General features: G+C 38.4%; 1 protein-coding gene across 1 annotated transcript; it reads right to left on the reverse strand.

The window, feature by feature from the left end:
* Window positions 1-573: 573 nt before the first annotated feature.
* LOC149043652 (uncharacterized) lies at window positions 574-24,022 on the reverse strand. Its single transcript, XM_089210098.1, has 5 exons — window positions 23,885-24,022; window positions 23,662-23,723; window positions 11,304-11,965; window positions 10,848-10,961; window positions 574-5,002 (listed from the first exon to the last, which is right to left on the reverse strand). The coding sequence occupies exons 3-5, from the start codon at window positions 11,938-11,940 to the stop codon at window positions 2,379-2,381; spliced, it is 3,375 nt and encodes a 1,124-aa protein (XP_089066224.1). The 5' UTR covers window positions 11,941-11,965; window positions 23,662-23,723; window positions 23,885-24,022; the 3' UTR covers window positions 574-2,378.
* Window positions 24,023-24,476: the final 454 nt, after the last annotated feature.

Here is a 24,476-nt window from a genome sequence, read left to right on the forward strand (position 1 = left end):
TTCCCTTAATCTTAAATGTTGAGTGATTTATTACTGACAAAATTGAACATAACTCCACGCACCGTCAACACGGCGCCTTGCTCGACTCCTGTCGATTAACTCAAGTCAACAAGAACGGGCGTCTGTTAAAATTGTCACGACTATCATCTTCACATAACGATAAGCGCGAAAAAAAATTACGCACAAAGCGAAACCGCCCTTATGAAATGTCGCGCGTAACATTTGTATTCAGTGTCAACACTGCCAGCGACTGGTACTTTCGTTAACAGGGTAGCGTGCATGGGAATTTGTGTGGGAGTCAAATGATTTTATAGTGATATACGAGCGGAGCGAAACAGAAGTTCTTCTTTAAGTAGTACTTCTGGGAGTTTCGACCTAAAAAATCACAGGCTTCACATCGATGACTGTTAAAACCGTGCTTACCACCGTAAGAAGCTGTTCAAATTTCGAGATGAAGATAGGAATGTGTTCCTTATCTATAGAATGGGTATGGATGGTATCATAATTTAACTCAGGTTACGAAACACAAACGGGATTAATTAATGATTCCCAAACACCGCGCGACAAAAAGACTTCAAATTCACTTAATTTATTGACGTAATGAGATAAAAAACAATAGAAAAAAAAAGTCTCTTTCGGACATTCAAACTCAATATCCGGATGCTCGGCCTTCGCGCTCAACATCTGCATTTCAACATAAGCTACTTTGGCGCGATTGCGGCGTCGACAAAATCTGGATCGGACCGGATCGGATCACGAATCGGATCATGCTAAATAAAATAGAAATTCTGCATAACAAGCCAGAATAAAGTCTGCGTGACATAATTGAGCGTAGGTCCCCCCTGGAATTTTTTTTTCCCGAGAACTTCACGGATCGGATCACAGTTCAAAATAAAAAAAAGGGTTTTAAAAAATAAAACGATCACATCGTTTACAAAAAAAATTTAAGAGTTAAAAAAAAGTGTATGTGAAAAAATTAAGCCAAAATAGAGTCTGCGTGACAAAATGGAGCGCTGTCCCATTTCAAAGATTTTTTGCCCCAAAACTCCATGTAGTCAATTTCAAGGCTGTGTCGAGGAGTGTTGCGTAGCGCTGCCGTCAAAAATACGACGGGTTTTCGGAATTTCCGGTTTGTCTTCGATCTGAGCGGCAATTAAGCGCCTCCTGATCTCGAACAGCCGCGAAACGCAAATCCTATTGAGAGAAATGCGTGAAAAACCAACTGTCAGTGAAATGACTTCTCATCGCTGAAATATCGTAGGGATCCGTAAGAGGTCACGCGTCTTGAATAACGTTCAAGACTTTGACCTTGCGATGTGGAGCACTTATATAGGTTGATCAGTTTGCGAACTATGGCTTCCAACGTTAAAAAGCAACTGTGGATTGTGTCGCGTTTTTCTAAACTGACCCATGAAATGATACTTACCTCTCGCTTGCCTTCGTTTATAGACCCAGCGGTGAAAGTGACTATAAGGGGCTATTGGGCAAAAAGATACTCCCGGTGGAGTATATCTTTTATATTCTGGCTTGTCGCGCAAAGTTTCTAATTTCAGTTGACATGATCCGATCCGTGATCCGATCCGTGATCCAATCAGTGATCCGGTCCGTGATCCGATCCGTGATCAGGTCCGTGACTCGATCCGGTCCGAAAGGCCCTTAACACATATCTGCGTTCGCGTAAGCTCGATCAGCGAAATATTTAGACAAGTCCGTGTATTTTTTGTTACCTTAATAGCTTTAACTTTAGTAATATTTTGAACAGCATTCAATTTAAGCATTTCTTTCCTCCAGTTTCTTTTGGTTAAAGAACTAATAATCGAAGAGTAAACAGTGATCAAGAGATGATGTCTTTGATTACAAGTCACGCATTCAAAAACTTGGTTGAGTTGCCCACTTAAGTTCTCCGCAACACAAAAATCTCGCGCCGAAGGCACTCAAACGTGAAATTAATAATAGGAAACAATAGAGTTCTTTAAACAAAAACTGATAAATGTTTTAGCGCCAAAGGAAAGTAATCAAGACGTACGGGCGCCAGTCGATATAGCCAACTCCTCGATCAAGTCCCATCTTTCATAGTGATTTCATATTCTCGGGACATTTGTTGTCACGATCACAGGCCGGACTCAAGTTAATTATTCACATCTTAAACACTCTCAAAGACTTATTTTTACCAAATACCCTTAGCATCATGACGAATCGTATCAACGTTTCTTAGAAACGGCAGCCATTAGATCCTCTACGTTGAGATACGCAAATGTTGAGTTGATGCTTCGGCGGCGGCATTTTGAGACAGAAAACCTTTGTTTTCCGAAACAATGTAGAACAAAGCAAGTTGCCTGCGTTGGATAACAATAGAAAAAACGCGCTTACGACACGTGCTATGAAACGCGTTTTTTTATTTTTGCGCAAAACGCGAAAAACGCGCGAAGCTTTCGCGTGTGCGTTGGCTGAGCTGTACTGAAGGTATGAGTATTGTTGACTTTGATCGCCTCAGCAATAGATTTGTTCCTGGTATCACTAATCTGATTCCCAGACAAATTCAAATTGGTCAGAGTCTCATTGACTTTGATTGCCTCATCAATAGATGTAGCAACGACATCACTAATCCGATTACCGCGCAACCCCAAATAGGTCAGAGTCTTGTTGACTTTGATTGCCTCAGCAACAGATGTAGCACCGGCATCACTTATACCATTGGAAGACAAATCCAAAAAGGTGAGAGTCTTGCTGACTTTGATTGCCTCAGCAATAGATGTAGCACCGGCATCACTTATACCATTGCAAGCTAAAGCCAAAGTAGTGAGAGTCTTGTGGATTTGTACTGCATCAGCAATAGATGTAGCACTTGTATCACTTAAACCATTGAAAGAAAAATTTAAAAAGATCAAAGTCTCGTTGACTTTGATTGCCTCAGCAATAGATGTAGCACCAGCATCACTTATACCACAGCGAGACAAATGCAAATAGTTGAGAGTCTTGTTGACTTTGATTGCCTCAGCAATAGATGTAGCACCGGCATCACTTATCTGATTTCCACACAAACACAACTCGGTCAGAGTCTTGTTGACTTTCATTGTCTCGGCAACAGATGTGGCACCAGCATCACTTATACCACAGCGAGATAAATTCAAATAGTTGAGAGTCTTGTTGACTTTGATTGCCTCAGCAATAGATGTAGCACCAGCATCACTAATACTATTGTGAGATAGATCCACATCAGTGAGAGTCTTGTTGACTTTCATTGTCTCGGCAACAGATGTAGCACCAGCATCACTTATACCACAGCGAGATAAATTCAAACAGTTGAGAGTCTTGTTGACTTTAATTGCCTCAGCAATAGATGTAGCACCGGCATCACTAATACTATTTTCAGACAGATCCACACTAGTGAGAGTCTTGTTGACTTTGATTGCCTCAGCAATAAATGTAGCACCGGCATCACTAATCTGATTTCCACACAAATGCAAATTAGTCAGAGTCTTGTTAACTTTAATTACCTCAGCAATAGATAGAGCACTAGCGTCACTTAAACAATGTTCACCTGAGAACCGGTCTGTGAGAGAAAGACAGCTCTCGTTCAAATTGTAACCAAAATTTCTTGCTAACTGTAGGTGAAAATCATCTCTCTTTCTTCTACATTCGTTGATGGCCTCCAATAGCAATTTCATACACCAACCGTCATTGCCCCATCGGTACTTAATCCAGTTTCCTAAACTCGAGACAAGAGCTACAGCTTTTTGATCGGACTGTTCTGCTAAAATGCCGCACGAGAACAACAGCACCTGTTCCAGCTGAAAGAAATATCTGTTATCTGAAACAAATTCTTCAGGTGTAATTCGTTTATCTTGAATCTCACAACAGATGTAGAATGCTGCGAAGAATTCTTGAAAACTTTTGTGTAAAAATTCATAATGCAGACTCGGCCTAACTTTGCTACCTTCGGGATGAACCGACAGAAATCCGAAGGCAACTAAGTCACTGGCATGCTTTCCTGATTCATTTTCCTCAAAATCCAACTTGTCTTGAATCAAACCATTTAACGCTATTAATCCAAGGGTTTTCAACTGCGGTTTGTAAAGGTTTGTAAGATCTTCTTTCGTATCTGGTAGTTCTGTCTTTTTCCTATATCTTCTCAAGATACATTCAATTATATTCAAGTACAGCTTAGTTCTTTTTCTCGGAAGGTAACCACCGAATTCTTCACATAAAAGGCAAAGCAAGGCCGTGTTCAATGGATTGCCACACATTTCTCTAAGGTTTCCATCGCGTGATATTCGTGCCGAGAGCTTTTCAGCTAACTCCGACTTTTCCTTGAAGTACTTGGCGATAAATTTTCTGGCTTGTGCTTCAGTAAAACCTTCGACCTCAAGCAAAGTGTCACAGAATTTTCTTACCTTTACTCCAGCTTCGTGTCGTGCTGTTGCCACCACCTTACATTTTGGAAGCACTCTTCCGTCAAGTATTTCTGAAATTATCGGCACCTTACTAGAAGGTAACTCATCCAGTCCATCTAATATCAATAAAATGCTGGATTGATTGGCACGAATAAATTGAAAGAATTGCTGTTTGACGTCTTCGTCGATATCTCGGGGCAGAAGCTGATCATCAATGGCTTCCCAAATACCGGATTTGATATCACGACATTTAAGGAACAACACTACTTTTATGTTTGTGACGCAATCATGAGGGTTCTGCATTTTTGCAGCCCAGTCATAAACATACTTTTTACAGTAGGTTGTTTTACCTATTCCAGGTTTTCCTTCAATTAGCACTGTTTTAGGTTCTGAACACTCTTCATGTGGTTCCAAGAGAGACGACATGGTAATGATCTTGTTCGTGACGTCTCCTCTAGTTTTCTTTCTTCTGACCACTTTGAGCCTTGTAAAAATATCACCGAGAAAAAACTGAAACTGTTCACACCAAGGAAACGGTGAAAGCCATCCCTCGCGATTCTTGTACAGTTGGCGAATTCCATCGATTAACTCAGTTGGATCAAAAGCACCTGAATTAAATCAAGGTGACACTGGTAAACTCGTAAATATACTGTACAAAACATAATTAAAATACACAGCAATTTAACTAACGAAAAGAACTAATTTACGGACACAAGTTCAACTGACAACTTCCCTGAGAAGTAAGTTACGAGAAAAGGTCGCTGCAACGAATGTTAACTTAACAATGTCCAATCAGACCGCAAAGGACCGATGTTCAGGCGCACAAAGGCGGTGAGTACAAAGCGATGCGTACAAGTTGGTAGTTGAAAGAACTGACTGTTAGCTTCATCTTTTTTAAAACATTACAACGAAAGAGCTCGCACGTATTGGAAACGGCCAAATTTTGACAAAACGAATAAACAAGTTCCAAACGCACACGGAAAATCACTTAATTTTCCCGTCACAAAACAAACTAAGCAGAGAATCTTTCCTCTGCGGATCAGAAATCCTTTCAAACTTGTCATTCAGAACCATATGAATTTAAATTTAGTAAAAAAAAAATTAAAAACAGTCCAATCATATCATGGTTTTCGGATAGGTGTCCTTGCGGCTTATGCCAAGTCCTGCCAACGGCGAGAGAATGCATCCGCTGTCAAAGACAGGCAAATTTGAAAAACAAGACGAAGGATACAAATACGATGAAATTAGAAGATCCTCGCAGCTAAGAACACTACTGAAACTAGTAGTTGTAAGTAGGACCTGAAAACAATTTCAGGCCCGTACGGGATTTGAACCCATGACCTCTGCGATACTGGTGCAGCGCTCTACCAATTGAGCTAACAAGCCAACTGGGAGCTGGTCAATGAATTGGGAACAAATAAACATCCGAGTGAATGAAGATTTAGATATATGAAAATTCACATATTTGCACTGCGGTGGAAAGATGAAATTAGAAGATCCTCGTAGCTAAGAACACTACTGAAACTAGTAGTTGTAAGTAGGACCTGAAAACAATTTCAGGCCCGTACGGGATTTGAACCCATGACCTCTGCGATACCGGTGCAGCGCTCTACCAATTGAGCTAACAAGCCAACTGGAAGCTAGTCAATGAATTGGGTACAAATAAACATCCGAGTGAATGAAGATTTAGATATATGAAAATTCACATATTTGCACTGCGGTGGAAAGATGAAATTAGAAGATCCTCGCAGCTAAGAAAACTACTGAAACTAGTAGTTGTAAGTAGGACCTGAAAACAATTTCAGGCCCGTACGGGATTTGAACCCATGACCTCTGCGATACCGGTGCAGCGCTCTACCAATTGAGCTAACAAGCCAATGAATATGTGAATTTTCATATATCTAAATCTTCATTCACTCGGATGTTTATTTGTACCCAATTCATTGACCAGCTCCCAGTTGGCTTGTTAGCTCAATTGGTAGAGCGCTGCACCGGTATCGCAGAGGTCATGGGTTCAAATCCCGTACGCGCCTGAAATTGTTTTCAGGTCCTACTTACAACTACTAGTTTCAATAGTGTTCTTAGCTGCGAGGATCTTCTAATTTCATCTTTCCACCGCAGTGCAAATATGTGAATTTTCATATATCTAAACCTGGATACAAATACATTAACGAATGATGGTCGGCCATAACGAGTGAATACTTTTAACGGCAAGTGGTGTCTTTTCGCTTGAGGTAAGTGTTGGAAATTACACAAGTAAGAGACTAACTGAAATTAACTAGATTTGTGTTTATCTCAGTGTACTTTGTTTCTATGATTATTTTGTTGCTGGGCAAAATGCAAGGATTTCGTGCATCTTAGAGACGGAGTACCCATGTGCTTAAATCGAACGTTGTTATCAACTGCGATAGTGGGCTTCCACGACTGTAGATCACCAATGCCTTCACCAATGCAGAATTGGTACGAGCAACGTGATAAGATTCTGGTTGTATTTACTCCAGGATACATCATGTACTATACTTGCTCATTAGTGACATGATTTTACTCACATTTCTCTGCCATCACTCTGAAGCTGTTTGGATCCTAAATACATTGTTTTATTTTTTGATCTAATGAAAATGTACACTCAAGTGAATGAAGTTGTTCTGTTCTTCAAACATTTTAATTACAACTTTTTTATTCATTTAATTTGTTTTTGCCTGTTTTTTCAAGCATAAAATTAAGTTCCAAACTTCTTTTATCTGTATCATCATATAAACAAAATATTACCAATTCTATCGCCAGCCCCTATCGCCATGCTGCTTATCAAGAGTAGCTCTGGTTGAGTAAGGGAAAGTTTGGAAGGAAAGAAAATTATTCCATCCTGTTTCACTACAACTATTCCAAAAGAGTTTGCGGAAGCAGATGGGAATTTTACTGCTTTTAACCTTTTGACCCCTAAGAGAGACCAGCATCTCTCCTTAAAATATCATTCCGGAATCAAATGTTAAAGTCAAACGAAGAAAGGAAATGATCACTAACTAAAGAAGTTCTTGATTGTGAAATAACTTCTTCTTGTCAGCATCTTTGGAAGTTTGTGGAGAGTAGAACAGAGAATTTGCATACTTATGTTAGGTTACAAAGGGTTAAGGTTGCCACAATTGGTGAAATATACTTGGCTGTGATTCAGTACATAAATTGGCTGGTTGTGTAATGTGGGTAAGTTATTTATATAATTAGTATTTATATAATGTAGCCTTCGGATGCTAAAATAATTTAAGAATTGTTTATTGCAGTCTTGCAAAGTAAAAAGAATGAAAGCACCTTTTTGTTTTTCGATAAACAAGTATGGCCGGTGGTGATGTACTTGAATATACTCTATCGTTATTGAATCACCATAGGCTAACTTATTAATGTTGTGCCAAAATGTAAACCCAGGAAGAAAGGTGCAATGAGAGTATGTAACACATGCTGTTGCAATATTAAACTCAATTGGTTACTCTTGAGGTTACTATTGTTTTGCATCTGTTGAAAATAAATATTAAAAAATAAATCTAGACGATCTTTTGAAATAAGCCGTGATATTTTGCTTATTTTCCCAGTAACACTTCATTATACTTACTTTGTTTAATATTATTCAATGAATAGAATTAGTGGACAGTATAGATTGTTTATTGAATCAGTGAATCCAATTTTAAAAAAATAAGCATCAGTTGTATAATCATCCATTCAAGCTGGAAACGCTTGCAGTTAAAGATAACTTCCTGAAAACTGCATAGTAGATATCATAGTTATGCACACCTATTTCCACATACATAACTTGAATAAGGAAGTGTAATTATAGTGCGGCCTTACACTGACAGAATAGTCTGAGGTATTTAATGATCAAGACATTGTTTAACATTTGATTAACGCTTTGCAATGGAGCTAATGCTATTCTTTTTTTCATTTCTTGGCATGCTTCTAGTGCCAACTGTCCTAATACACATGATTCAGTCATTCTCAATACTAGTCACAAAAAAGAGTTTACCCATAGTTAATGGTAACAAGTGAAAACATGGAAAAAGTCTCTAGTTTAGTTGAAGGGAAAGTGTAACTCTCTCTGTATTGCATCATGATGTATTTCTAGTCATGTAACAACAGAAAACATGATCATTTATTGAGTGACTATATTTTGAGGAAACTGAATGTTTCCTGGCCACAATGCTATACCACTAAAACTAAGAATCATTTTAAACCATATAGCCGAGACAGAAGAACAAAAAATATCTTTAACTGATTTTTCCCTCTTGAGTCCAATACTACAGCTTTTTGATTTCCCTATAAGGTTAAAAAGTCCTGAAAGGAAATGAAGGCTAAAATGAAATAAATATGTATTGGTGCACTGTGTTGGTAATTTGCCACATTTCTTAATGACTGGTGGTGGTACGTAGTTGTTGAAAGCTGGACATATTCTGGGAAATTGTGTCTTCCTTCTTCCCCTTGGAAATCAATGCAAAGGTTTTTGGTACTACTGCCGCTTGAGTTTTCCCTTGTTTAGTTAAAATTGTATCTCTCGCTAGCTCTTAGATAGAGTGATAAATTCATAAATGGGATTAGCGACCCTCTTTTCTGGCGCTTAGGGAAAACGCATATATTACGCAGTTCACAGAACCGCATAAGCATAAGACTTGAAAGCGAAAACTCAACCAATTATTTACAGGTATTCCAAAGAAAATTCCACTAATGTTCCAGTAATCAAGCCGAGTAAACATCCAATTAGGCAATAAGACAGGTTTTCATCGAAAAGAAATTACACCTTTAGCGAGCGAAATTGCAATACACACGAAATACGATAAAACTTAACGGCTGTTTCGAGTTTAGAATGACCACAACTCAACAATTTTGGTTGGCACAATACAAACACGGCGACTAGTTCTTTTTCGACAAAGCACATGGCCAATGTCCTGGATGTTGGCACGGAATGGAAGCTACAATATGTAAAACGGGCTTCTCCGCTATCAGTGGCAGCAATCTCTCTTCCTGCATTCCAGTTGTTGTCAGCACCGCTCGATTTAAACACGGGACGAGAATTCTTGATCGGAAATGCACGAAACCCCTTCATTTCGCCAGGAAGTAGCAAAATAAACATAGGGACACAATTTATTGAGATATATAAATACAAATCTAGTTTGTTTCAGCTAATCTCTTACATGTGTAATTTCCAACTCTTAACTCAGGCAAAAAGACGCCACTTTCCGTTAAAAGTATTTACTCGCTATAGCCAACTATCATTCGTAAATGTATTTGTATCCTCCGCTCAGTTTGTTTTTGACTCTCTCGGGATTAGCAGCCCTTGGCATAAGCCACAAGAACACCTATCGGTAGTTTCAAGTAGGTTACTAATTTCACCATCTCCGTAGCTGTTTCCTTCCAGATTTTGAGCTCGTTTTGGCGAGGAACGATACGGTTTATGAGCCGCCATGACTACGATCAAAAGATAAACAATCGAAACACGGAGGGCAACAAAAATCTTGGACAGTTTGACGTCACAACTCAGCAAATTAGCATTCAAAATAACTCGGTTTAATGTAAACTTTAAATTGGTGGTTGCCAAAAACATGCGATTTTTCGAGTGACCTTTTCTTTTACCTAGGAAAATAGAAAATCTGTTCTCAGCTATGGAGCGTTGAAAATATTGATTTACATGAGGCGTTTGGCTATTCTGCCACAAACAAGACTTCGTCTTAAATTTAAAAAGTTGTGTACGCGTCCTGTCGGGGAAAGTTAACAGTCAGGGAGGAAACCAGATGGGGAAGTCTAATATGACCTGGTATTCTATTGTTGTGAATAGAAATATCATTCTTTCTTGTTTTTCACTCTTACTTTGGCTTTGTGATGAGGTGCGACCACATTCAACGCTTATAAGTTAATGATCCAATAATCAAAACTATGACAAAGCTCTCGAACGTGATTGGTTATCACCAGCCCGATTTAAGCACTAATAGGAAAGTGCACACGTCATGCTTGCATTTGGACAGTGTAGCTAAGGACGGATAAGGGAGAGTTAACGCATCATATCTGTGTAGGTGGACTAACGCGTCATGCGCGCGCGCTGTTGTCTCGCATTTCGCCGAGTCAACTGTTACTTCTTTTAAAAAAACGTAAAACCGATGTCTAGTTTCTCTCTCAAATTTTGTACTAGTGTTGATTAATTGGTAACAGGACTTCGAGTCGTTCAATTTTGTCTGTAATCAGACTCGCGATTAAGAAAATCAGACGACCGCTTCGCGGTCGTCCCATATTGTCAATCACTCGTATGATTACAGACCTAATTGGACTCTGCTCGACCAAATTACCTTAATGAATCGTGCAAAAGTGATGCACTGAGGCAAGCCTTAAGCAAGAACTACAAGTTCAGCTCAATGAGCCCGTGAGAAAGTTTAAGTTATGGTCCAATTTTCTCTTCCTGTAAAAGTGTCTCCAACCACTAACCTTTTTCCGTGCTATTCTCTACTGAGGCCATAAGGCAACCAAGCTTTTCGTTCATCTCTTTCATTTCGTTTTCTAAAGGCATTATGAACTTCCCCATAGAGTCTTTAATGTTCGCTGAAAATTTCAAAGGAATGTTGAAGTTCATCAGCCAGATTACATTACACTTTCGAGTTTTTAAGGTAGGCATCTTAGTAACGCAAATGCGTTTTTTTGTGTACACATATCAGTAACGTAAGGGTTGAGTTTTTAATGCACATATCTTAGTAACGGAAGTGTCGTGTTTTTAAGGTACAAATCTTATTGACGCAAGTGTCCCATTTTTAAGGTACCAACAAAGATGCATTTATCAACAAACACCCGATGACATCCTAACAGGCTGCCCTTCTTGTGCATATAAGAAAGTCCACATTCTAGGAACCTGCTTCTTGTAAAAGGTACTGAAACATATCATCTTACCTTCCATCTCTTCAAGTTTGTTCTTGATGCTATCGTCGTCTTTCTTCCATTGTTTCATCAGTTCACGATAATGCTCCTCGATATCTGGATCCATGCAGTCGTACTCAAGTTTGTCGATATCAACTTGAAATTGGGCTCCTCCCAGTCTCACCAGAGCTTCTCGTATTTCCTTCCAATAAGTACTGAAGCTAAAGTCATCCACAGAGGCTTTAGAGGCATGGCCGTATACAGTGTTCCTGTAATACTTCACTCTGGCGATGTCATCCGCAATGCTTGTGTTAGCAGCTGGGGGAAGATGATCCCAACCAGTGGCAGGAGGGCTCAAACCACAGATATTTCTAAGCAGCACTGTTTGGAGTGTGATGTCAAAGGTTGCGGATGACACGGGCGAATGAGCAGGATAAAGCTTCCCCCATTGAGTAGGATTCAGCACTTTCTTCTTCCCTTTGTACAGTGATTGCAATTTACGGTAGTGCACAGAGGTACTTCCCAAAACTGTGTGTAGAGTCGCTGGTGGATGTATTTTGTCAAAAGTGGATCGCAGTACTTGAGATCCAACATCCACCAGAAGACGGCACAGCCTGGCATAGTTGGTTGTCTCTTTTGAAGAGGCAAATGACGAGAGGGCCGCAGCCATGAAAATAACCTCACCAAGGAAGTTTCTGTCGAGCATGGAAATAAATATGAGGAAAAATTTGTAAATACCACTCTTAAAAGAAGGCTTTTGAGACCTAAAGACTGAGAATAGAAAATGTTGGTAATCATCATGGGTGTCTTATCTTTTGAAGTCCCTATCACCAACGAAGGGACTATATTTTGGACATCCTGAAAGGACTTTAAAGAGAGACGTTTGATCTCATTAGAACCTGTCAATAGTTGTCTTCCAAATTTCACAGTGCAAACTATAAACAAAACTAAAAAGCAATAACTAGTTTTGGGATTTTTATGGAATTGTAATCAAATAAGTATGATCTGAATACGCTCATGGATAGCTATAATTCAGTTCACCCCGAGCAAACTGCATGCAAAAGTACCAGAGACAAAACACGAAAAGAAAATCAATTCACGACAAATATTTCCTTTCCTCTCGAGTGCATGAGAAGATTTCCCAGCAAACAGACAGCCAGTCAGGCAGGTAGGTAAGTTAGTGAGTAGGTATGTATGAATGCGACCCAGTAGATTACATCATGACCATCACTAAAATAGAAACAAATGAGCTAGATTTGGGGATTTTAATAGGATTTTTAATTGATGAAATTTTCTTGACCGTAAAACAAACATGATAAGTTATATTCCTGTTGACTCATAACAGACTGCACACAAAAGTATTGACGATAAACACAGCTGGAATGTTAAAGGGCAGAAATTCGCTGGCTTATGTTTCCTTTCCTTTTGAGTAAAATAAACATGATAAGTTTTATTCCAGTTGACTCATAACGGTCTGCACACAGAAGCATCGGAGATAAGCACAACTGGAATGTTGAAAGGATAGCAATTCACTGGCATATGTTTCCTTTCATTTTGAGCAAAAAGGAGGACTTGCAAGCAGATGGGCGGGCAGCTGGACAGGCAGGCTGAAGATGGTATGTAACGTATGTGGAAAAGTGTAACTAACCACAAAATCAATAATACCACGACCATCAGTAACGTCAACTTGCTCGAAATATTGTTATTAATACTGGAAGTAGCATAATCAGCACTATCAAGCAGCTCTGGTAGCAAATTATGTCAGAACTCATCATCTCAGCAGCACTAATGCAAGTGCCATACCTTTGACTACCATGTAATATAGCTGTGAACAAATCCAACAACAGCTAAAATCTAAACAGCAACCTTAAAAGCACTAATGCACGTCTGTCGTCAAGTGTTTCCCCTAATGAACCGAGCAACTTTCATAAATTCCACATTTAGTTAAAAATAAGTTTATCAACACTGTGGTGACATGACAACCAATATAAATGTACAATTTGGAGATTTGACTACCAGTATAGACCTATACTGTAGTGATATGACTACCAGCTTGGAATCCTCTCTGCTGTGATATGACAACAACAACATTAGACCCACACAATGGTGACATGACTGTCAGCACGGGATCAACACTAAGGTGGCAAGACTACCACTGTGGTGATATTACCGCCAGCAGAGCTACAGTAATGGTTGCATGACTACCAGGTTGGGATCTACACTGTGTTGGTATGACTACCGGATTAGGATCTACACTGTGGTGGCATGGTACCTACACTGTTATGACTTGCCCACCATTGTGGTAACTACACTGCGGAAAGGTGACTACCACGGTGGTACCTAAATTGTGGTGACACCTACGCTGTGATCACTGGACTACCGTTGTGGTACCTAAAAAGTGGTGACATGACTACCATTGTGGTATCTACACTCTGGTGACATGACTACCATCATGATACCTACACTGTGATAACTTGACTTCCATTGTGGTAATTACACTCTGGTGACATGACTACTTACATGGTACTAAATTGTGCTGACATAGGCGCTAACATAGTACCTAAACTGTGATAACTGGACTTCCATTATGACATGAATACCACTAACATACCTACACTATGGAGACTTAACTACCATAGTGTACCTATACTGTGGTGACATGACTACCATCAGGTACCTACACTGCGGAAACTTGACTATAATGGTTGTACCTAGATTGTGGTGACATGACTATTATCACGGTACCTACACTGTGATGACTTGACTACCATTGTGGTATCTACACTGTAATGACTTGCCAACCATTGTGGTAACTACATTGCGGAGACGTAACTACCATGGTGGTGCCTACATTGTGGTGACATGACTACCATCATGATACTTACACTGTGATGACTTGACAACCATTTTTTGTACCTACACTGTGGTGACATAACTACCATTCTGAAATCTACACCGTGATGACTTGACAACCATTGTGGTACCTTCACTCAGATGATATGACTACCATCATGGTACCTGCACTGTGATAACTGGACCTCCATCGTAGTAAGTACACTGTGGTGACATGACTACAATTGTGGTACAAACACTATGGTGACATGACTGCCACCATGGTGCCTACACTTTGGTGACATGACTACTGACATAGTAACTACACTGTGGTGATATAATTACTAACATGGTACCTATACTGTGATAACTTGACTTCCATAGTTGTCCCTACAAAGTGATGACATAACCACCATCATTGTATCGACATTGTGGAGACAAGACTACCATTGTGGTAGCTACAGTTAGGTGACATAACTGCAACCATGGTACCTACACTGTGGTGACAAGACTACTGCTTTGTTAACTAAACTGTGGACTGACATGGAGCCTACACTGTGATAACTTGATCACCATTGTGGTACCTACATTGCAGGGACATTACAACTATGATAGTACCTACATTGTGGTGACATGTCTACTATCATGGTAACTACACTGTGATAATTTGTCCACCATTGTGGTACCTACACTGTGGGGACATGACTACCATTGTTCTATCTACACTTTAAGGACTTGATTACCAATGTAATACCTACACTGTGGTGACATGACTTCCATCATGGTACCTAAAATGTGATGACTTGAATTTCATTATAATACCTAGACTGTGGTGACATGATTACCATTATGGTACCTACACTATGGAGACATGACCACCATGGTACCTACAATGTGGTGATATGACTACTTGTCTGGTATGTAAACTGTGGTGAAACGACTACTAACATGGTACATAAACTGTGGTGAAACGACTACTATGGTACCCTTACTGTGTTAACTTGATCTCCATCATGATACCAACACTGTGATAACTTGACTACCATTGTGGTACCTTGACTATAGTGACATGACTACCAAAGTGGTACCTACACTGTGGTGACATGACTATCATCATGGTACCTACACTGTGATGACTTGAATACCGATGTGGTACCTACACGGTGATCACATGACTACCATAGTTGTACCTACACTTTAGAGACAAGACTACTGCCATGGTAACTAAACTGTGGTGATATAACCACTAACATGGTAGCTACACTGTGAAAACTTGACCACCATCATGATACCTACACTGTGATAGCTTACAACACTATGGTGACACGATTTCTAACATGGTACATAAACTGTTGTGAAACGACTACAATGGTACCCTAACTGTGCTAACTTGACCTCTATCATGATACCAACACTATGATAGTTTGACTACCATTGTGGTGCCTAGAATATGATGACATGACTACTATAGTGGTACCTACACTTTGGTTACATGAATACCATCATGGTACCTATACTGTGATGACAGGACTACCATAGTAATACCTACACCGTAAATACACGACTACCATTTTGGTAACTATGCCACCATGGCAATTAATCTGTGGTGACATGACTACTGCCATGGTAACAAAACTGTGGTGACATAACCACTATCATGGTACATAAACTGTTGTGAAACAACTTCTAGTATGGTACTCTTACTGAGTTAACTTGACCTCAATCATGGTAACAACACTGTAATAACTTGACTACCATTGTGGTACCTAGACTATGGTGACATAACTACCATAGTGGTACCTACATTGTGGTTACATGACTACCATCATGGTACCTACACTGTGATGACTTGAATACCAATGTGGTACTTACACTGTGGAGACATGACAATTAACATGGTAACTACTCTGTGATGACTCGACTACCATTGTGGTACTTACACTGTGCTGACACGACTATTATTACGCTACCCACACTACAGGTGCACGAATAAAAAGGTGGTACCTAGATTGTGGTGACATGACTGCCATCATAGTACCAACACTGCCATAACTTGGCTGCCATTGGGGTATCTACACTGTAATTACTTCACATCCATTGTGGTACCTACACTGCAAGGAAATGACTACTATGGTATTACCTACATTGTGGTGACATGCCTACCGTCATGGTACCTACATTGTAATAATTTGACTACCACTGTGGTACATACAATGTGGGGACATGACTACCATTGTGCTATCTACACTGTTATGACTTGGCTACCACTGTAATACCTATACTGTGCCGACATGACTACCATCATGGCACCTACACTGTGATAACTTGACTTCCATCATGATACATAAGATGTGATGACTTGAATTCTATTAGAGTACCTACACTGTGGTGACATAATTACCATTGTGGTACCTACGCCATGGAGACATGACCACCGCCATGGTATCTACTCTGTGGTGACATGACCACTTACATGGTTTGTAAACTGTGGTGACTTGACTACTAACATGGTACCTACAATGTGATAACTTCACTTCCATTGTGGTGCCTACACTGTCTGACGTGACTACTGACATGTTACCTTCACTGTGATGACTTGACTTCCATTGTGGTACCTACACAGTGGTGACATGACTACCATTGTGGTACCTACACTGTGGTGACATGACTACAAACATAGTACCTACACCATGGTGACACGACTTCTAACATGGTACCTACACTGTGGCAAAGCGACTATTAACATGGTACCTAAACTGTTATAACAAGACTTGAAACATAGAAGCTGAACTGTGATGACTTGAAAGATAGTACCTGCACTGTGATGAATTGACTACCATTGTGGTACCTAGACGATAGTAACATGACTTCCATCATGATGGCACCTTCACTGTGATGACTTGACTAAAACTGTGGTACTTACACTGTGGTGACATGACAATTATCATGGTACCTTCATTGCGATGAGTTGACTACCATTGTGGTACATACACTGTGATGACCTGTCCACCAATGTGGTAAGTATGCTGTGGTGACATGACCACCATAATGGCACTTACACTGAGGTTACATGACTAGTAACATCGTACTTACACTATGATGACTTAACTACCATTGTGGTACCTATATGCTATGGTGACATGACTTCCAACGTGGTACCTGCACAGTGATGATTTGACTACCATTGTGGTATGTACACTGTGGTGACATGACTACCATCATGATACCTACACTGGTGAAATGACTACCATCATTTCACCTACACTAAGGTGACACAACTACTAACATGGTGCCTATACTGTGATGAATTCACTTCCATTGTGGTACCTACACTGTCTGACATGCTGACTAACATAGTACCTTCACTGTGATGACATGACAGCCATTATGGTACGTTCACTGTGGTGACATGACTAGCATTATGGTACCTACACTGAGGTGACATAACTACAAACATGGTACCTACACAGTGAAGACATGACTATCATGATGGTACCTACACTGTGGTGACATGACTACTTATATGGCACACACACTACAGTGGCATGTCTACCTTCATGGGACCTGTTACATTGTGGTTACATGATTACAAGCATGAGACTTACACAACTGTCTCAAAGTTAGAGGATGGGGTGTGGTGGGTTACTCAGTTATTAGGTTGAGTTTTGTATCTCCTCTACCAGAATTTATAATGCAAAATTAACATGTCCCCAGCATTCTTTTTTCCACAGCTCAAAGTTTTGGTAGATCTATGGATATGGACATGCGCTCTTCTTCCCTATCGAGATTCTAGTTTGTTTTATGCTACAAACATTTTTATAAAAATGTTTTAATTCATTTTTTGCCAGGATGAGACGCTTGTCAGCCGCTGTGAGATGATGGTTGATAAATTGTAGAGTAAAAGAGCAACAGTTGACAAATATGCATTTCTCTGTGATTGCTTGGCTGCACAGAAGAAACTTTCAATATGTGGCTGTTTTAAAGATGAAATTGTTTTGAATATATTAGTAAACAAGATTTATTATCAATATCTTTCTTAGAAAACAATTACAACTCCATTGATGAAAGTTATCAAAACAAATTAAAGAAATTGTACTATAGAGAGAAATTTGCTGTTATTATATTATTAATTAACCCTTTAACTCTCCCAAGATCTATTTAATAATTCTTCTTACGGTCTCCTATATAATTCTCATAATGTTGCTTTGGAGAATTTGGTATTGGATCACCAATAATCCCCTGACTGATATATTTCTTTACTTTGCTCACTTGCCTGCTTAATATTGAATTGATGCTGTCAGAAAAAAAAAATTATTCTGTGATCACTCATGGGAGTTAAAAGGTTTGCAACTACGCCAAATGAAATGGCAGATAAAGTCAAATTACTGTTTAATTGCATTTATTTTTATCATGGTTCAAATTTGGTTTGGTTTGATTATTTCTGTGATCAAGAACCCGGAGAAAGTTTTGGTTGACCTTGGTTGAATACCAAACTCAGTCACACACAATCCAATAGATGATTTCCATTTTGTTCATTTGACTTAACTAGCCTTTAATTCCCAAGACCTAATCGTTAAATCTCTCTTCCAGCTACTAAACATTTCCTAAAGAGCAAGTTTTGAGAATTTTGTGTGATATCACGAGTATTCTCATTACCTGTTTGCTGGATAATGTATGGATATTAAAAAGAGAAGTTATATTTTAATTACTTGTGGAAGTAAATGGATCACTATATATATTAGTAATCAAACTCACTTTATAGGAGTCGTTTGGCGTCCTAAGGATCAATCTGTGTTTCCATAACTTTACTCGATTCGCCAACCCAAGCAAATTCTTGGAGTAAATTTGTCTAAGTTTAATTGTTAATTAAGTTTTATCAGCCAAATTGATTATGTAAATTGGCTATCGTAAAAAGTTTCTAAAGCTAAGGTTTTGAGTTTCAGCCTTTCATCAAAGCGAATGAAAATTGTGTTTGACCTACAAATGTTTGATTGTCCATCCTAAGAATATACTACATAGCACTTAAATGTCTGAAAACAGAAAATATTGCCAACTCTCTTCATGCAAGAAGCTGGGTTTAATACAAAGAACAAATGTTTTTGTCACCAAAACATAAAAGAATGAGAAAAACAATTGCTAAAAATAACTTCTCCAAGATCGGCAGAGGAAAATAGCTCACTTGAATTAATTTACTATGGTTCGGCTGATTAAATTTGTGACATGAAGCCATAAAATCATTCGAAACTATGAAGCTCAAAAATAGACACCATCAGAAATTGCAATTTTAACAGGCATAAGAAAACACATGAGTTCCCAGAGAAGCTTTCATTTGCGAGAAACCTAGTGATTCTGATTCGTGGTGACATGATTACCAGCATGGGACTTACGCAACTATTTCAAAGTGAAAGGTTGAGGTGAGGAGGTTTAGTCGGTCATTAGGTTTGAGACTTTCTGTACCAGAATTTATCATGAAAAATTAACATGTCTCCAGCATTCTTTTGTCAACAGCTCAAGATTTTGGAAGATCTATGGATGTGGGCATGTGCTCTTTTTCCCTTTTCAACATTCAAGTTTGTTTTATGGTACACACATTTTTTTCAAAATGTTTCAATTTTTTGCCAGAATAAGATGCTGGTCAGCAGCTGTGAGATGGTGGTTCGCAAATTGTAGAGTTAAGAGCATCAGTTGTCAAGTATGAATTACTCTGAGATAGCGAGGCTTTACAGAAGCAGCTTACTATATGTAGCTGATTTAAAGATGAAAACGTTGTGAATATATTAGTAGACAAGATTTTGCCAAAAGGTCTAGATAGCAGCAGATATGTCACAAATTTGAGAAAATATATGACATTTTTAAAAAACATTTTTTGACAGCTCTTCTGTCATCTTCTTTTGACAAATATACCTCTTGAGGAATGCATTTTCTCCCTAGCTACCGCTCAGACCCATTTCTTATTTAAAGGGTCTTTCTACAACTAGATAGATGGTGTAGCTATGGGCTCTGCTCTCGTTCCTGTTCTTGCTAATCTATTAATGGGAAATTATGAAAAGTTATGGTTGGAAAATTTCAAGGCTCAGAGATATCATTTTACAGCCGTTATGTTGATGACACATTTTGTTTATTTCATCGGTAAATGATGCACTATTATTTTTCAATCACATAAACATCAGGCACCCCAACATTAGATTCACTATAGAAAAATAAATAGATCATAAAATACTATTCCTAGATGTTCTAATCAACAATGAGATCTATTTTCCTGTCACAAGTGTTTTACAGTAAGGAAATCTTCACTTGCTTGTTGACTAATTATTTTAGCTTTATACCTTACTCTTATAACCTGAGTCTCATTTGCACTCTTTTTGATAGAGCCTACAAGATCAACAACACAATGCTTGGGTTTCCACGAAGACATCAAGAGACCTAATGAAATCCTTAAAAATAATCTTTTTCCAGCCCATCCATCAATAAAGGGTTGTCAATCGGTATCTCACACTGACCTGTAATGAGTGCAATGCACAGTTTTGGTTTCAGACACTATGCCAACCTCTTATTTCAAATAACCTCACATTGTCCCTTTTCCTGTTATCACGCAAAAAAAGGGTTTGCCACTTTGCTGAGCATTATTTTACTAACATAGATATTAAGTTGGTTTTTTTTCATCTTTTAAAATACATAACATATTTGGTGTGAAAGGCCTTATTCCCTTGTAGGCTCCACACGTGTGGTTTACAAGTTTTTATTTGCGGGCTGTAATGCTTGCTTTGTTGACAAAACCTCTCGGCATTTATCCACACGTATGTATGAGCACTTGGCCAGTGACAGGACCTCTCACATTTTCAGACATTTACAGAATTCTCAACAATGTTGCACCCTATGTTCTAATGAGTTTTTTAACATCTTAGATCACACTTCCACAACTTTCCAACGGAAAAACGAAGAAGCTGTTCACATTCAATAGGAGCAACCTACACTTCATCATCAACTTTGTCATGTGAATTTAAAACCTTCCTTGTAATTTCATACATTGCTCTGTTACTGTTGTTTGTTTTGTTTAATCAGCATTTTGTTATACATTCTAAATTCAGCTTTGTACTTTGTATAAATCAAAACTGAAGATGACCGAAGATCTGCCAAAACAGCTTTTTAAAAAATGTCATGTCTTTTATTATAAACAAGATTTATAATCAATATTTTTCTCTTAAAAAAATTCAGAATTCCATCGGTGAAACTTATCAAAGCAAATGAAAGGAACTGTGGTAGTGAGACATTTCCTTTTATATCATTAATCAACCCTTACACTCCCAGGATCTCATTGGTTATTCTTCTTACTCTCTGTTATACAATTCTCATGATGTTACATTGGAGAATTTGATATTGGATCTCTAATAATCCCCTGACTGATATATTTCTTTACTTCCCTCACTTGTCTGCTTAATATTGTATTGATACTGTAAGGAAGAATGCTTCAGTGATCACTCATGAGAGTTAAATGGGTTTGCAACCATGCCCAAAGAAATGGCAGACAAAGTAAAATTACTGTTCAATTGCATTTATTTTTATCTTGATTCAAATTTGGTTTATTTCAATTATTTCAGTAATCAAGAACCCAGAAGAAGATTCAGTTGACCTTGGTTGAAAACCCAACTCAGTTGCACACAATCCAATAAATGATTTCCATTTTGTTCAATTCACTAAGCCTTTAATTCCCAAGATCTGATTGTTACCGGTAATTCTCTCTTCTAACTGCTACACATTTCCTTATAAATTAGTTTGATCAAGATAACAAACTCTACCTCTTAAGTGTGAGTATTCTTGTTACCTGTTTGCTGAATAATGTATGGATATTAAAGGGAGAAGTTACATGTTAATCACTTGTGAGAGTAAAAGGGTTCATACATCAGTAATCAAACTCACCATATAGGAGTCATTTAGCTTCTTTGGATTAGTTTAGTATGTTTATGTTAGTTTTAGCTTTTGAGGCAATTCATGGATTAGCGCCACTGTATATTAGTGATTAAATTAGTGTTAAGCTGAAGTCCTCTTACAATCCTAGATCTGATGGCACCTTGTTACTGGAGCCACCTAAAGAGAAATTACTTTGTACGCTTGGTGTTAGATCCTTTCATACTGCTGCACCATGTTTGTGGAATAGTTTGTGTGCTGAATTACGTGCTATCCCATCATTGACAATTTTCGTATGTAATCAACCTGCCTTTCTGGTCAGGTGTTTCTTAAAACATTTTAGAGCAGAAATTTTATACTATTTAAGTTTTTATGAATATTATTTAATCTGATTTGTTTTATTGTAAGTCTCCTATACTTAGTTGGTATATACTTAGATTGTGGTAGAATAGTTTTAGAGGTGAATCATTGTGAAGTGCTAGTTATTATTTCTATGTAATAGGGCTACAGAAATACTCGAATTATTATTATTATTTGTCTTTACATAATTTTGCTCAATTTGCCTACTCAAGCAAATTCTTCAACTGAATTTTTCCAAGTTTTATTGTTAACTGGGTTTTATCTAGTGAGTTAATTATGTAAATGAACCACGGTAAAAAGTTTCTAAAGCTAGGGTCTCGAGTGTTTGCCTTTCATCAGAGCAAATAACAATTGTGTTTGATCCACAAATGTTTGATTGTCCATCCTAAGAATATACTGCATTGCAATTAAATGTCTGAAACCAGAAAATTATTACCAACTCTCCTCATGCAACAAGCTGGGTTTTGATAGAAAGAACCCTTAGTCACCAAAAGGTAAATAGCCTAAGAGAAACAATTCTTGAAAATAACTCCTCCAAAATCGGCAAAGGAAAACAGCTCACTTGAATAAACTAAGTTGATTATGTAAATTATGCAAATTGGCTATCGTAAAAAGTTTCTAAAGCTAAGGTTTTGAGCGTTGGCCTTTCATCAAAGCAAATTAAAGTTGTGTTTGATCTTCAAATTTTTGATTGTCCATCCTAAGAATATACTGCATTGCAATTAAATGTCTGAAAACAGAAAATAATTGCCAACTCTCTTCATGCAAGAAGCTGGGAAACACTGGCTAAAATAACTTCTCCAAGATCGGCAAAGGACACAGCTCACTTGGATTAATTTACTATGATTCGGTTGATTGCATTTGTGACATGTAGCCATAAAATCATTGTAAACTATGAAACTCAAAAATAGACACCACGAGAGATTGTAATTTCAACAGGCATCAGAAAACACATGAGTTCCCGGAGAAGGTTTCATTTGCGAGAAACCGGGTGACTCTGACACTCCTTAAAAGATGCTAAGATTTCACTTTCAGTTTCGATTGTGTACAAGAAATTGGCTTCTTCCCATCCAGAAAATTCCGCATTCAACTAAAACGCAACTCATCTTCGAAAACTTGTGCCATCGCTGAGCACACATCAACTGCTACGTAATAAGACTGCCACTCTAATCGCAAAACAGATCCATGCTAAAGTAAACGATTCGATAACAAAGTTTATCGATGTTGAGCTCGAGTGCGATACGTGTAGAAATTAAATTTAGATGCATATTAAATATTTGCATCTAAGACTTACCCTGAAATGATCTTCCAATTGAATAATGATGCAGTCTTTGCCAGGGGGGTTCAATAATGGCCCTGCAAAGAGAAACATATTGCGAATGAGTCAAAAAAACCGCTTTCCTTACATCAATAATTTGAGACAAATTCTAAGATGGGTAGTTTGTGCAGAAATCGAACTGAAAAATCTTGCGTCATCTTCACCACTCTACTTAGAACACCCAGCTTCAACTAACTACCTCAAAAACGGGAAGCGTATAACTCTGTGAATCTTTCCCTTTCGGCGCCCTTTAAGAAATATTCGATTTTTTCTTCGACAACTTCCTTGGAAAGCGATCTGTTCAAGTAGGGCAACTCGTTTTCCTGTTCAAGGATCCGTCCAGACATGCTCGAATTACAGCTATCAAACAATAACTAACGAAATGTTCAAGCGCGACTCGCGCCACAGGAAGAGGCAGCAAACTAACCCTCGCTGTCCTAGTGCTTTTTTCTCCTTCCCACGAGTGGCCCCGAAAATCTAATTGCTTTGAGACTTAAAAAAGAAAAAGCGATTGTAATTAATTCATCACAAGATATGAATCCTATTTCTCTCTCTTCTCTCATATTTTCCCTTTTGTCTGTTTTGTTTATTGTCTTACGCCATCAGATAGCTGACGTTTGAACAACAAATGGTAAGTGTTTGCTTGATTGATATTTAATCCGTTTATTGACATTTGATTGTTTGATTAGCCGCGTGATTAACAGTCGATGGCGTAATAGCTAAGTAACTTGATCATTCATTCAGATCATTCAGAGTCAATAGTTTTTTTCTTTGTTTCTGGGAGTAATCAG

This window comes from Pocillopora damicornis, chromosome 6 (assembly GCF_964200805.1).
Source record: "Pocillopora damicornis chromosome 6, jaPocDami1.2, whole genome shotgun sequence".
Taxonomy (NCBI): domain Eukaryota; kingdom Metazoa; phylum Cnidaria; class Anthozoa; order Scleractinia; family Pocilloporidae; genus Pocillopora; species Pocillopora damicornis.

What these genes read in the sequence shown, in the direction of transcription:
- LOC149043652 (XM_089210098.1), bottom strand. Translation starts at nt 11,940, where the DNA reads ATGGCTGCGGCCCTCTCGTCATTTGCCTCTTCAAAAGAGACAACCAAC. An exon ending in CAAACTTGAAGAGATGGAAG is followed by an intron (nt 10,962 to 11,303) that starts GTAAGATGATAT and finishes TGAAATTTTCAG; the next exon opens with CGAACATTAAAGACTCTATG. An exon ending in AGAGAATAGCACGGAAAAAG is followed by an intron (nt 5,003 to 10,847) that starts GTTAGTGGTTGG and finishes GATTTAATTCAG; the next exon opens with GTGCTTTTGATCCAACTGAG.